Consider the following 14,239-nt stretch of genomic DNA (forward strand, 5'->3'; position numbering starts at 1 on the left):
AAGGGGGACATAAAATATTTGAAGAAATGAAGGCCAAAAGTTTTCTAAATTTGGTAAAAACTATAAGCCCACAGAGCCAGGGGACTCAACAAATCTGAAACAGAATAAACTTTGTAAAACCATACCAAAATATATTATGATCAATTGCTCACACACCCTTATAAAGTCTTAAAAACCGCTATTGGGGAAAAGATGCATTATATGCAGATAAGAATTACAGCAGACTTCTTTTCCAAAACTACATAACCCAGAAGCAATGGAACATCTTTAAGTGTTGCAGAAGGAAAACACTGTCAACCCTAAATGTTCTTGGTGAGCAAGTCTATGCAAACTTACTCCCAAAGCCCAGGAAGCTGAGAGGTGAAAGAAGGAGGCTGACAAATCTGCCTCCTCAGAAAGAAACATTTAAGAGGGGCTTACAAACAGAAGTGATAGCCTTTGGCAGCCATGAGAAGGGATAGTGGATCCCTGGGCCTTTATCCCCTAGGCCCAGGGATTACGTACCACAGGGAAGGAATGTGTAACAATTGAAATCGCCCGCAGCCCCGGAGTCAAAGCCGGTTCCCGGCCTGGTCCTGTCCTGCAGCAAGCCTGCCTCCTCTTTCCTTTCAACATGACAGATGCCGCTGTGTCCTTCGCCAAGGACTTCCTGGCAGGTGGAGTGGCCGCAGCCATCTCCAAGACGGCGGTAGCGCCCATCGAGCGGGTCAAGCTGCTGCTGCAGGTACAGCATGCCAGCAAGCAGATCACTGCAGATAAGCAATACAAGGGTATTATAGACTGCGTGGTCCGTATTCCCAAGGAGCAGGGAGTCCTGTCCTTCTGGCGCGGTAACCTGGCTAATGTCATCAGATACTTCCCCACCCACGCCCTTAACTTCGCCTTCAAAGATAAATACAAGCAGATCTTCCTGGGTGGTGTGGACAAGAGGACCCAGTTTTGGTGCTACTTTGCAGGGAATCTGGCATCAGGCGGTGCTGCTGGGGCCACATCCTTGTGTTTTGTGTACCCTCTTGATTTTGCCCGTACCCGTCTAGCAGCAGATGTGGGTAAAGCTGGAGCTGAAAGGGAATTCCGAGCCCTCGGCGACTGCCTGGTTAAGATCTACAAATCTGATGGGATTAAGGGCCTGTACCAAGGCTTTAATGTGTCTGTGCAGGGTATTATCATCTACCGAGCTGCCTACTTCGGTATCTATGACACTGCAAAGGGAATGCTTCCAGATCCCAAGAACACTCACATCGTTATCAGCTGGATGATCGCACAGACTGTCACTGCTGTTTCTGGGTTGACTTCCTATCCATTTGACACTGTTCGCCGCCGCATGATGATGCAGTCGGGGAGCAAAGGAACTGACATCATGTACACAGGCACACTTGACTGCTGGAGGAAGATTGCTCGTGATGAAGGAGGCAAAGCTTTCTTCAAGGGTGCATGGTCCAATGTTCTCCGAGGCATGGGTGGTGCTTTTGTACTTGTCTTGTATGATGAAATCAAGAAGTACACATAAGTTATTTCCTGGGAATATTCCCCCCATGAACAGGCATGTTGTATTATATAACATATCTTGAGCATTCTCGACAGACTCCTGGCTGTCAATTTATCTGTGGCAACTATTTACTGGTTGAAAATGGGAAGCAATAATATTCATCTGACCAGTTTTCTCTTAAAGCCATTTCCATGATGATGATGGGACTCAATTATATTTTTTATTTCAGTCACTCCTGATAAATATCAAATTTGGAGAAATAAAAATATCTAAAATAAAACAAAAAAAAAAAAAAAAAAAAGAAATCAACCCCTCAGAAAGACAAGAGTGAAGAGTAGAAAAAGTAGAAATCTCAGAGGCATTCCCAGAACAGGGGTTAATCAGAAGTCAATATAATAGGTTAGCATCCAAGATGGAGTTGCTTTATCATCTACACCTGTGGAGAAAAGGTTAAATATTAAATGTGAACTCAATTGAACATGGACACAAACAATGGTCACCAAGTCCCAGAACAGGTCGTGTGAGCCCTTGAGGCATTCATCCAGCACTGTTTCAGAGAAATCTCTATTTCAATCTATTCCTATATGTTAGTTATTGAAAAACAATAGACAGTTGCAAAAACAAGTTGACCTTTTTGCTTTCCTTGTGCCCAGTCACAAAGGGCTCTCATGACTGGGCTTCATGCCAAACAACTTGTTAGAAAAAGAGCTAGGGTCCCAGACTGTGCCGAAGCTTCATGAGCCCTCTCCTTGTCTTTTCATGGAAAAGTGGCTGACTTTGGAGCCCAGGCTGTTGCTTTCTGGTCTGCTGACAAATCCTCCATAGTCTGGTGAGTGTTAAAAAAAAAAAATATATATATTTATAATATATATATATCTATAATATATATATATATCCCCTTCCCGGTGCAATTTGGTTATTATATCAATTTGCTTATTATATCCACACTGTCATTTATGTGGGATAAAGGTTGTTTACCCTTAAAGGTATTGTGTGGGTGTCTTTTCTTCTCCCACCACATGTTTCATGCACAGAACAACACCAAATCTCCCCAACATTGTTTACCACAGGCTACACTACTATTGTCTCTTATGTGAATTACTGGAATAGTGTCCCAACTGGCCTCCCTGCTTTCATCCTTGATGACTTCTAATCCATTCTCCAACTAAAATAAGATTAAAGTTATTACTATGCAAATGGGATTATGCAATTCCCCTGCTTAAGAAAAAAAAAAGGCTGCTGATTTCACTGTGAATAAAATCCAAAGCCATTGATATGGCTGTAACTTTCTGTCTACTTGTTCCACCTTTCTTCCACTCCTATCCTTCTAACTCTTGCTGATTCAGCATTTTAAAAACATATAATTTTGTTTGAGACAGGGTTTTACTCTGTCACCCAGGCCGGAATGCATATCATGGCTCACTGCATCCTTGACCTCTCAAGCTCAAGCAATCCTCCCACCTCAGCCTCTCACGTAGCTGGGACTACAGACAAGTACCACCACACCTGGCTAATTTTTTATTTTTTTGTGGAGACAGAGTCTTGCTATTTTGTCCAGCCTGGTTTCAAACTGCTGGAAGCAAGTGGTTTTCCCACTTTGGCCACTCAAAGTGCTGAGATTACCTGTGTACGCCACTGCACACCCCAGTCTGATTCAGCTTTTTGCAGCCCCAGAATGTTCACAAAATATATTCCCTCAGCCCACAAAAATCCATTCTCTCTCATTTCTACTGCTGTTTCTCACTTCAAGTCTTAGCTGTAAGAGGCCTCCTCTGACTATTTTCACCCTCCCAGTCTCAGGTTCCTCTGTGCACACAGAACTGGCACACAGTACTTTTCTATCAGAGCACTCATCAGTGTTTATACCACTGTGTTTATTTGTGTGAGTATTTGATTATTGTCATTCTCCCTCCTAGAGATTAAGATCCTTGAGATTGAATCAGCATGGAATATCTGGCACACAGTATGCACCGAGGAAATACTTGTTGGAATAATTAGTGAATTATAGATGAAAACTTACCTTGGAATTAATTATGGGACTGGCTGGTTTCTTACTCAGAAGGATTTCCTGTTCTTCCTGAAAGGGTTATGTAAGGCTACTCTACCGTGTGTCTTCAGAATTATAGAACAGAGAGGCAGACTTGAAGTGCTTTGAGTTCCCGTGAAAAAGAAGGATCAAAGCTCGAGGCTCTTTTTTCTCCCATGGAACCTTTCGTGTCCTTGCCCTGCACTGGGACAAAATGATCCCCATTTGGAAACCACACAACCTAGCCCATCTACTTGGTATTTCTGCCTATTTCCTTCAAGTCTCACTCTCTTGGGATGTTGTTTGTTGGTACTGATGGGGGCAGGCAAAGAACTTGAGCACATCACCCAACCCTACAGGCATTTCCCTTCCCATTCCCAAAAGCTCACAGGAAGAGACTGGGAGACAAAGGGCCTGGTGATTAGACTCCCAAGACACTGGGCTCTCTGCTTGTGTCTCCGGTGCAACAGGCCCAGCGAGAGTCTTTAGGGCCAAAACTCAAGGATATATTGAGGTGAGTGCTCCATTTTAGTCATGGCAAAACTATACTGTTTATGGGGGCTAAATTTAAGGTACAAAGTGATCACTTTGTTGTTTAGGGTCTGGGAGTTGCAGAGGAAACTGATTTTTTACACACTTTAAATGAACTTATTTACAACCAATAAGATCTTACATTACAAATGGTAAAATCTTTTCCCTTGGCAAGCCCCTCAAACAGCAATCTCAACAGCGGCAGTTAACGTATTTTTCAAAAGGCACTCTTCCAATCAATTAACTTACTATGCTTGACTATTCAGCCTGTTAATCCAAATTTAAGCATTACCTCAAAGCTGGTTTACCATTGTGAAGTCCACTAAAATACTCCATTGAAACAATTCACTCAGGAGAAAAACAGGAAGTGGCAAGCTGGGGACACAGCGGCTCCTTAAGAGGGATTTTTAATTTTATGTCCCTGCCTTCTATCCAGCAGCTGTATTATCTCCAGTGGTAAGTGGCTCTTTCTGCTTAAACGAAGCCATGTCCCTAGTGTCTTTTAGTTCAGGCTCCACTTGCTAACCTTTCTTTCAGGGCTTTATTCTGTGTGTCTAAGATTTTCCCACACTCACGACTCTGGTATACATGATCTGGCTTATTTTTAGTTCAAAGGCATCTTAGGGATGAGGCTAGAATTCCAAGTGAGATTCAAATTTGTGGTAACACCAGTGGCACAAGTACACAACTTGAGGCTGCCAAGAGTGGCTCTTTAAAATGTCTTAGAGTTGTTGAGTAACACTAAACTCCTTATTTTATAAATGAGGCAAGTGAGACACAGAGGAATTTAGATTCTTCTCAATATGTGACTTATATTTCAAGATGCAGTTCAGCCATCCACTCAGAAGTCTTCCCTGACCATTCTCCACTGTCATCAACACCAAATGTTTACTTAGTGTCTGTTACATGCCAGTCCCTGTTCTCGGTACTTGGGATTCACCAGTATACAATGAAGACAAAAATCCCTGCCCTGGAGCATCTTACATTCTAGCACGGGAAACAGGCTACAAACAGTGAGTATAATACGTGTTGAAGGCAGCGAGTTCTGGAGAAGAACAAACAGGGTCGTGGGGATCAGGAGTAGGCATTCCCCGAGTGGAAGCTGGTTGAGTTTGTGATTTTTAAATAGTTGAGTGGACCTCATTGAGAAGGTGACAGTTGGCACAAACTTAAAGGAGGTGAGGAAGTTACTCATGAAAGTATCTGGGGAAGAGTATGCCAGGTAGGGGGACCACACATGCAAATGCTCTTGGGCAGAACCATGCATGCCTGTGGTGAGCTCAAGAAACAGTGAGCAAGCCAAAGGGGGCCTCAGAGGTGGAAGGGAACTGGTCACGCAGAGCACTCAGGACCACCAGAGGGGCTTTGGCAACTGCAGAGTTTAAGTGTGTGTCAAAGTCAAAACATAGAGACAACCCTCTATAATTAACACATTTTGTTTGGAAAGAAAGAATTGCAACTTGGGACATACATGCAGACTGGATGGTTTTTGGTATGTCTGCAGAACAAAAAGTCACTTAGAGGTTTTATTTTTAAGAGAAACATTATGTTTTGCTCTCAGAAAGTTGATTGGCACTAGTAAGGTTTTGACAAGCTGACAAGTTTTGATTGATAAGTGACAGCAATGGGTCAAACTATTCTTAGAGTTTCAGGAGATTGTTTTAGTAGCCTTAGATATGACTGGTTTCAAATTATAGCAGGTGGCGTCAGCAGCCAGGCTTGCAGAGAATTATATTCTTGGAGCAATGTTTCATGTCCTGAGTGCTTTTCCTTTGCCCTCTCAAATCTGTTTTATTTGGGTATAACAAGAATGACCCAAATGGTATGATCCACTTTCACAAGTGACATGATTAAACTTTTTCTGATTTCAAAGGTCTGGCTGCTGGGTTGAGAAGAGAACGTGGTGGAAATACATAGAAACATGAAAACCTGATAGGGCTAATGCAATAACTCAGAGAAGAGGTGATGGCAGCTTGGACCTGTTGGTAGCAATAGAGTGGTAAGAGGCGATTTCATTCTGGCTATGTTTTAAAAATAGAACTGACAGGAGTAGCTGAGAGATTGGATGGATTTTAAGTGAAAGCATGTCTCTGAGGGTTTTCTTCTATTTTCCCAAACTACAATGATGAGGATTTTTTTTAAGTCCAAGCAACATACTTACACACATATTCCAACTCATCACATTGTGTTACAATTTTTTTTTCTACCTCTTTTACTCTGTGCTGAGGGCAGACCTTGTGCTGTACATTCCCAATGCCTACTGGAGCATTCAATAAATATTTGTTGAGTAAATGAACATTAAATGTGGCAGATGTGAATTCACATTGGACCCAACATTATCCTTATCATCTCCCTCCTAAGATACCTTTTACCTTAAGTATGAAAGTCCATTTGCTGATCTCTGCAGAGACCCTGAGTCAGGTCCCTAATCTAAGAGTTCAGGCTCCACTTGCTAACCTTTCTTTCAGGGCTTTATTCCTTTTATATTACTGTGCGTGATATTGTGATTTTATATATATATGTATATGTATATACGTGTATATATATATATTTGGTCTTCATTCCTGTTTCCTGGCATTCAGCTCCTAAAATCCTTGGAATCTCCAGACTGATTGATAAGAATGCCTTTTGTATGCTAATGAGATAACTGGAGGTCCCTAGGATGGGGACTAGCAACAGGAAAGACCAGGGCATGATTAGACTTTCAGCCCTACTCCCTAGTTTCCAGAAAGGAGAAAGGGCCTGAAGGTTAATTTGATCACCAATGGCCAATGATGCAATCAGCCATGCCTATGTAATGAAGCTTCCTTAAAAACCCAAAAGGATTGGGTTTGAATGAGCTTCTGGATAGCTAAATATGTGGAAGTTCCCGGAGGGTGGTGGTCCTGAACTGCATATGGAAGCTCCATGCCCTTTTCTATATGCCTTACATTATCCATCTCTTCCACCTGCCTGTTTAACTATATCCTTTGTAATATCCTTTATAATAAGTGGGTAAAAGCAAGTAAAGCATTTCTCTGATTTCTGTGAGCCTCTCTAGAAAATTAATCAAAGCTAAGAAGGGGTTTGTGGGAATTCCTGATTTATACTGGTTCTTCAGAAGTATGGGTGACGACCTATTTGTGATTGGCACTGGAAGTAGGAGGAAGTCTTGTGGGACTGAGCCCTAAACCTGTGGGACCTGATTCTATACCTAGGTAGGTAAGTGTCAAAATTTAATTGAATTAGAGGACACCCAGCTATTGTCTGCTGCAAAATTGATTGGTGTATAGGAAAAAGGTCTCCCTGATCCCAATTCTGGTGTCAGAGTATTGAATGTATTGTTTGGTGACCAGAGGTGGTCTGTATTGAGAGTTAAAGTGGGAAAAATGTCAGTTTTTTCCCATATCTTATACCGTGCAACAGGTCACCATAATCGTAGTCACTTAAAACAATACACATTTATTATCTCACATTTTCCAGGGGTCAAGTATCCAAGCACAATTAAGTTGGGTCCTCTGTTATAATCTCACAAGACTGCAATCAAGGAGCAAGGCTGTGTTTTCATCTGCAGGCTCAAATGGGAAATAATAGCTTCCAAACTCATTCAGATTGTGGGCAGAGTTCATTTCCTTGTGGTTTTAGGACTAAGGGTTTCAGATTTTTGCTGCTTTTTGGCTGGAGGCCTTTCCTAGAGGCCACTGCAGTTCTTTCTTCTGTGAGCTTCTCCAGCATGTCCACTTCATCAAGCTACAGGAGAGTCTTTAATTTGCTAAAGAAATTTTATATACACAGTGATATGGTTTGGCTGTGTCCCCACCCAGATCTTGAATTGTAGCTCCCAAAATTCCCACATGTCATGGAAGGGACCCAGAGGGAGGTAACTGAATCATGAGTGTGGGTCTTTCCTGTGTTGTTCTTGTGATAGTGAATAAGTCTCACAAGATCTGATGGTCTATTAAAGGGGAGTTCCCCTGCACAGGTTCTCTTGCCTGCTACTGTGTAAGATGTGCCTTTGCTCCTCCTTTGACTTCTGCCATGATTGTGAGGCCTCCCTAGTTACATGGAACTGTGAGTCAGTTAAACTTCCTTTCTTTGTAAATTACCCAGTCTCAGGTTTGTCTTTATTAGCAGTATGAGAACAGATTAATATACATAGTAATCAGAGGAGTGACATCATCATCACCTTTGCTTTATTATATTAGTTAGAAGCAAGTCACAGATCCCACTCACCCTCAAGGGGAGGGGATTACTCAAAGGCCTGAACACCAGGAGGTGGAAATCATGGTGGGGGAGGGTGTCAAAATTACTTTCATCATTAGAAATGTGTTTGTTTGTTTCCTATCCCAATAATTTTGACCCTATGTTAGCTCTGGGATGGCATGGTACGCAGATCTGTGCTGTCCAATATGGTAACCACTGGTCCCAGGCATGGCTAATGTGTCTGAAGAACTTTTTAATTTTTAAAAAATTTTAATGAATTTAAATTAATCTAAAAACTGGTACTCCATTTGGTTATTGGAAAAATATTTGTGTGTTTAGAACAGCTTGTATATGAATCTACTTTTTCAGCTATACATTTTATGAAATCTAGACACTGACAAGTATCTCCATTGAAAATTCGTTCAAATTGAGATGTGCTGTTAACTGTAAAATATACACCAAATTTCAAAGACTTGGCATGAAAAAAGAAAGCTGCTTTTTAATAATTAAAAAAGTTACAGCTGAAAATAACATCCTGTATATATTGGGATAAGTAAATATATTATTAAAAACAATTTCATGTTATTGTTTTTATTTTTTTTAAAAAAACAGGTTACCAGAAAATTTAAAGTTACACAAATGGCTCGCATTCTATTGCTGAAAGAAAAGACAAAGCGGTGAAGAGCTTAGTGTTGGGTTAGCAAGACACGCCCCCAATGTTAGCTAAAGATGTAAGGCATCAACCAGAAATGTTGTGGGGGCTCAGGAGAGGGGAAGGTGGGGTCATCCACGGTCTGAGAAAGTCTTCAGTTGAAGGCGAGACAGACGGGTTTTATTAGCGAGTTTCCAGAGAACTAACGTCTCGCTGGCTGCGCTGGGAATGCCCCACCACCTTGGCCTCATTTTCGCTCCGCGCCCCGCCCTTGAACGCGCGGCGCCTTTTGACCCCGCTGCCGCGCCGTAGACCGCGATGCACGCCCGCGGCTGCCATGGCGGATGTGTCCGAAAGGACGCTGCAGTTGTCAGTGCTAGTAGCCTTCGCCTCTGGAGTACTCCTGGGCTGGCAGGCGAACCGTCTGCGGAGGCGCTACTTGGACTGGAGGAAACGGAGGCTGCAGGACAAGCTGGCGGCAACGCAGAAGAAGCTGGACCTGGCCTGACACTGCGCGCCTTCCGCCTCATTCGATCCCTCGCTTGGCCACCTTGCTATGTCCGCGCAGGAGCTCCGGGCCGGCGGCGGCCAGAGCCAGGCTTGCCACAGAGTCCCCGTCTGCCGTGGCGGGCTCTTCCCGGAGTGTTGGTGAGCAGTACACATAGTGACACTGCAAAGGGAGACTTTGGGGTCGGACAGATACCTTAGTATCAACTCTGGTCAGGTCGCAGAAGATGACTTGTTCTCATAGACACCAGAAGATGGAAGAAGTTCTGTCTTCCCTAATAACTTGTTCTTTGGTGTCTTAGTTTAGTTTAGTTCACTGGGTGTTTAATGAGAATGTCTCACCAACGTGCTATGTTGCTCACCCTGACATTAAGCATCGCTATGGAAAATACTGGAAAGAACAAAAGAAAAAAGAAGGAACCAGGGAAGTGATCTTGCCACCCCCAGTTCTTTTCAGTAACATCCTTGGTAGCGCATTTTTGCCTTGGCGATTGTAAACTCCAAACTGAATTCTTAGGTTTTTGGCAGCCTGGTAAACTGGAAAGAGCAGTGGCCTGAAAGTCAGGAACCTTGCATCCAGTCTTAGCATTTTCAGAAGAGCTGTGCATCATAAGTTTTCAGGACCTCAGTTTTCTTGTCTTTAACACCAGATCTTATGGTTCATGGTTTAATACCACAGTACAATTTGAAGTTACAGATCGTGTATTTCTAATTTTTTCCTCTTTTCTGTTTCCAACAGCTTGATGAAAATGGATATAGACTACTGGAAAGAAATGACTTCTTGCACTTTATGAATCAATTTTATTTTTGAAATAAAAAAATTAAACATCTTTGAAGCTTTTTTTTTTTTAAATAAGGGGAAGTATATTTTCATGGAATTTACTGCATGAAGATATCTGCATTTTCAAAACTGACTTACTAGTGTTTTTGAGCAGATGTATTACGTAACTTGTGCCCCTTCTTTGGTACAGGCACAAAACAAACTCAGCTATGGGATCATTAAGGGTTCTTTTACGGAACTCGTTGGAAAGTAAGGGGATGTGTAAATGTAACTGAGGTAAGGGTGCTGTTTGTATGACCTTTGAACTTCCAAGAGTAACAGTGTAGCCTCTGGCCCTGCTCAGGCCTGTAATCCCAGCATTTAGGGAGGTTGATGTGGGAAGATCACTTGAGCCCAGGATTTGGCAACATAGAGAGACTTAGTCTCTGCAAATAACTTAGAAATTAGCTGACTGTGGTGGTGCACACCTGTGGGCCCAGCTAATTTGTAATCCAGAGGCTGAGGCAGGAGGATCTCCTGAGTCTAGGAGGTCAAGGTTGCAGTGAGCTGTAATCTCACCACGACACTCCAGCCTGGATGACAGAGCTAGACCCTGTCTCAACCCAAAACAAAACAGTGTATTCCAAGTAGAGTGTAAGTTTGGTTTTTTTGTTCATTTGTTTTGTTTTTGAGACAGTGTTTTGCTCCTCTTGCCCAGGCTGGAGTGCTGTGGCTCAATCTCAGTTCACTGCAACCTCTGCCTCCTGGGTTCAAGTGATTCTTCTGCCTCAGCATCCCAAGTAGCTGGTACTACAGGCATGTGCCACCATACCCAGCTAATTTTTGTATTTTTAGTCGAAACGGGGTTTTTCCATGTTGGTCAGGCTGGTCTTGAACACCTGACCTTAGGTGATCCATACCCTTGGCCTCTCAAAGTGCTGGGATTACAGGCATGAGCCACTGTGCCTGGTCAGTGTATAAGTTTTTATTGGCAAAATTCTCTTTTATGTGTCATTATAGGATACACATGTGAAGGGGAAACCCTCCTGAACCGAGCTTAGTGATAAATCCTACCTGTATATAAAAATCAAGAGTGAGTGCCTGGTTCTTTGATTTGCAGGGAGTGTTTCTAGAACACCACCCTTGCTCATTCCTACAAAGATTAAAATTTGGTGTCTCAACTCCATGTTAACATAGGAAAGTTGTTTCCACATGAAGCACCTCCACATTTTACTGGGGCTATTATGCCTTATTCCAACTTTGTTTTCATTCTGTGAATGTAGTAGTCAAGGACTGAAATGTTGCTTCTTAGAGCTCAGTCCTATCTGGGCTGCAGTTTGCTGAAGCTTCCTAGTGACCGCCCCTCATTGAGGCTCCAAGAGTTGAGACCTTGAGACAAGGTAGGTTCCTTGAGGGACATCTTGCCCCCAAATAAGCATGTGGGTTGTGACTGGCCTAATTCTGCTTGTTTGGCCCCATTCTTGTGCAATGTTCCTGGTGTACCTGGTCCTTCCAATGTTGATTCTGATTACTTATGTGCACTACCCCGCACAGTCATGCCTCTCTCCTGTCTCTCCTCTAGGTATACCTGCTTCTGTGCATGTGCTACTTCTGACTCCTGTCTTTATCATTATGAGATCTCTAGCCACTCTCTGCCACTCCTAATTTTCTAGTTTTCTGCTTACTACCTTTTTACACTGTGACTGTATTCCCCAGTTCTTAGTGGGCAGTTACCTTTAACATTACCTCTGTATCTTTTCTACCTTTGCTCTACTTAAACATGGTAGCCTCCCCTCCCCTGCCCCCCCCAAAAAAATACTACAGAGACAGTACTTCTCCTATTTTAGCCATAACTGGAAATGGAAAGTTGGGAGCCAGAAGTCAGTGCCAGTCATAACTTGAAAATGACACACTGTTGACTACATATTCCCCCATCTCCATTTGTCACTGCCATTTACTCATGACATCTACCTGTCTTGGCCCACTTTTACTTCCCTACCCTGCCTCCTTTTCTCCCCCCAGATGGGGTTCCCAGACTACCTGCTGTTTACCACATTGCTTCAGCCATACTCTGGACCTTGTCATCAACAGGCTTGAACCATGTTATGTTGTACTTGGTCTGTTTAGTCTCAGGAGGTACACCCACCCCATTAGGACAGCTGACATCCTCTATGATATCTCCTACAGAACTGCCCACTCTGGAGACTATTAGTTGTGTCCCTGGTCAGATTAGGCTCCATCCCTGCTTGTACATTACCTTCACCACTGAGCTTTAAAGAAAGACTTCACCTTTCTTACTTGGCTCACTACAAATGGGTTCTACTGTGACTCTAATGTATCTCATTTTTTAGCACCTGAGTTCCTTTAACTCCCAGTTTACTTGATACCTTTCATTCCTAGTAGATCAACCATATGAGAAGTTAAAGGCCATTAGCTGGGAATTCCTTGGTCTTTCTCAATAGTTTTGTCTAGAGCAGTGGTTTTCAACAGGGCTGCCCATTATAATCATCTGGGGAGTTTAAAAAATACTAATTCTCGCATGCCACTCTCCAGACATTTTGATTCATTTCATTTGTAATATGGACTGGGTATTAGAATTTTTAAAAACTCTCCAGGTGATTGTGATGCTCAGCTGAGTTGAAAACTGTTTTTTGGTTTTTTTGTCTTGTTTTGAGACAGTTTCGCTCTTGTTACCCAGGCTGGAGTGCAATGGCGCGATCTCAGCTCACCGCAACCTCCGCCTCCTGGGTTCAGGCAATTCTCCTGCCTCAGCCTCCTGAGTAGCTGGGAATACAGGCACGCGCCACCATGCCCAGTTAATTTTTTGTATTTTTAGTAGAGACGGGGTTTCACCATGTTGACTGGGATGGTCTCGATCTCTTGACCTCGTGATCCACCCGCCTCGGCCTCCCAAAGTGCTGGGATTACAGGCGGGAAGCTCTGTCTCATTAGGTTTTCTTTACCAGGAGAGAAGACTCTTAGGCCCCTTCCAAGGCTGTCTCTGGCTTCTGCAGAATTCTGCATCTCCCTCAGGACCTTCCTTGTTCTCCAGTACATCATCTCTTTCTGGCATCTACAGTCTCACCCTGCTTTCTATTTATAAAGGCACTTTTCCTTTTTTTTTTTTTTTTTTCTTGAGATGGAGTCTCACTGTGTCCCCTAGGCTGCACTCCAGTGCAGTGGTGTAATGTCAGTTCACTGCAACCTCTGCCTCTTAGATTCAAGCGATTTTTGTGCCTCGGCCTCCCTGAGTAGCTGGGATTACAGGCGCCTGCCACCATGCCTGGGTAACAAATGCACAGATTTTGACTTAAAATTTATTTTAGTTGATGCTTTCATTGGCCAATTAGAAGTGGTTCACTGTCACTTTCTTTCCAAATATTTTGCCCGTTGGCCTGCTGTGATCTGCCCTCTGCACCTTCCAGAAACATTTATATCTATGGCTCTGAATTCTCACATTTTACCTCAAGAGTATATGATGAGGCCACTTTCTCCCTTGAAATTTTTCTTTCTTTGCTTCTGTAATAAAAAAGTTTATCGAGTTTCCAAACTGCTCCTATTGCTGCCTTTCTCAAGTTCCTAAAACTTTCGTCCTTGGTTCTCTGCTCTGTCCTCACCTGTGACTACCCTAGCCATTCTCTTGGCTTAACTAGCACATCCAAGCAGACCCCACTCCATCTGATCCTTTTCTTCAATTCCAGCTTTACCCTTTCAGCTGTCTAGTGGACATATTCAATGCATGACCTTACTTTAGAACTCAGTGTATTTAATCATAAACTGTTCATTTGGCGGGGAATTCTGTACATTAGGTAGCATTTCTGTGGTAAGTGGTTGGTACAATTTTCATGTTTCTAGTCTATTACTGTAACTTGGAAGCTCTTTGAGAGCAGTGTTAAATATCTTGTACCACAGGCCCAAACAGTGCCTTGCACTAAAGTGCTCATATATATTTGTCATATTTGAGGTAGATTCTTTTCTTTCTTTCTTTCTTTTCTTTTCTTTTCTTTTCAAGACAGAGTCTCACTCTGTTGCCCAGGCTGGAGTGCAGTGGCACAGTGCAATCTCAGCTTACTGCAACCTCTGCCTCCCAGG

General features: G+C 42.9%; 2 protein-coding genes across 2 annotated transcripts; both read left to right on the forward strand.

The window, feature by feature from the left end:
* The first annotated feature begins 580 nt into the window (after positions 1-580).
* On the forward strand, positions 581-1,794 carry LOC108588103 (ADP/ATP translocase 2). The gene has a single exon (XM_035271900.3). The coding sequence runs from the start codon at positions 614-616 to the stop codon at positions 1,508-1,510; it is 897 nt and encodes a 298-aa protein (XP_035127791.1). The 5' UTR covers positions 581-613; the 3' UTR covers positions 1,511-1,794.
* Positions 1,795-9,197: 7,403 nt separating this feature from the next.
* LOC100396471 (uncharacterized) lies at positions 9,198-10,217 on the forward strand. The gene is made up of 2 exons (XM_008980261.6): positions 9,198-9,528; positions 10,127-10,217. The coding sequence occupies exons 1-2, from the start codon at positions 9,199-9,201 to the stop codon at positions 10,196-10,198; spliced, it is 402 nt and encodes a 133-aa protein (XP_008978509.2). The 5' UTR covers position 9,198; the 3' UTR covers positions 10,199-10,217.
* The last annotated feature ends 4,022 nt before the right edge of the window (positions 10,218-14,239 follow it).

Source organism: Callithrix jacchus, chromosome 14, assembly GCF_049354715.1.
Source record: "Callithrix jacchus isolate 240 chromosome 14, calJac240_pri, whole genome shotgun sequence".
Classification (NCBI taxonomy): Eukaryota; Metazoa; Chordata; class Mammalia; order Primates; family Cebidae; genus Callithrix; species Callithrix jacchus.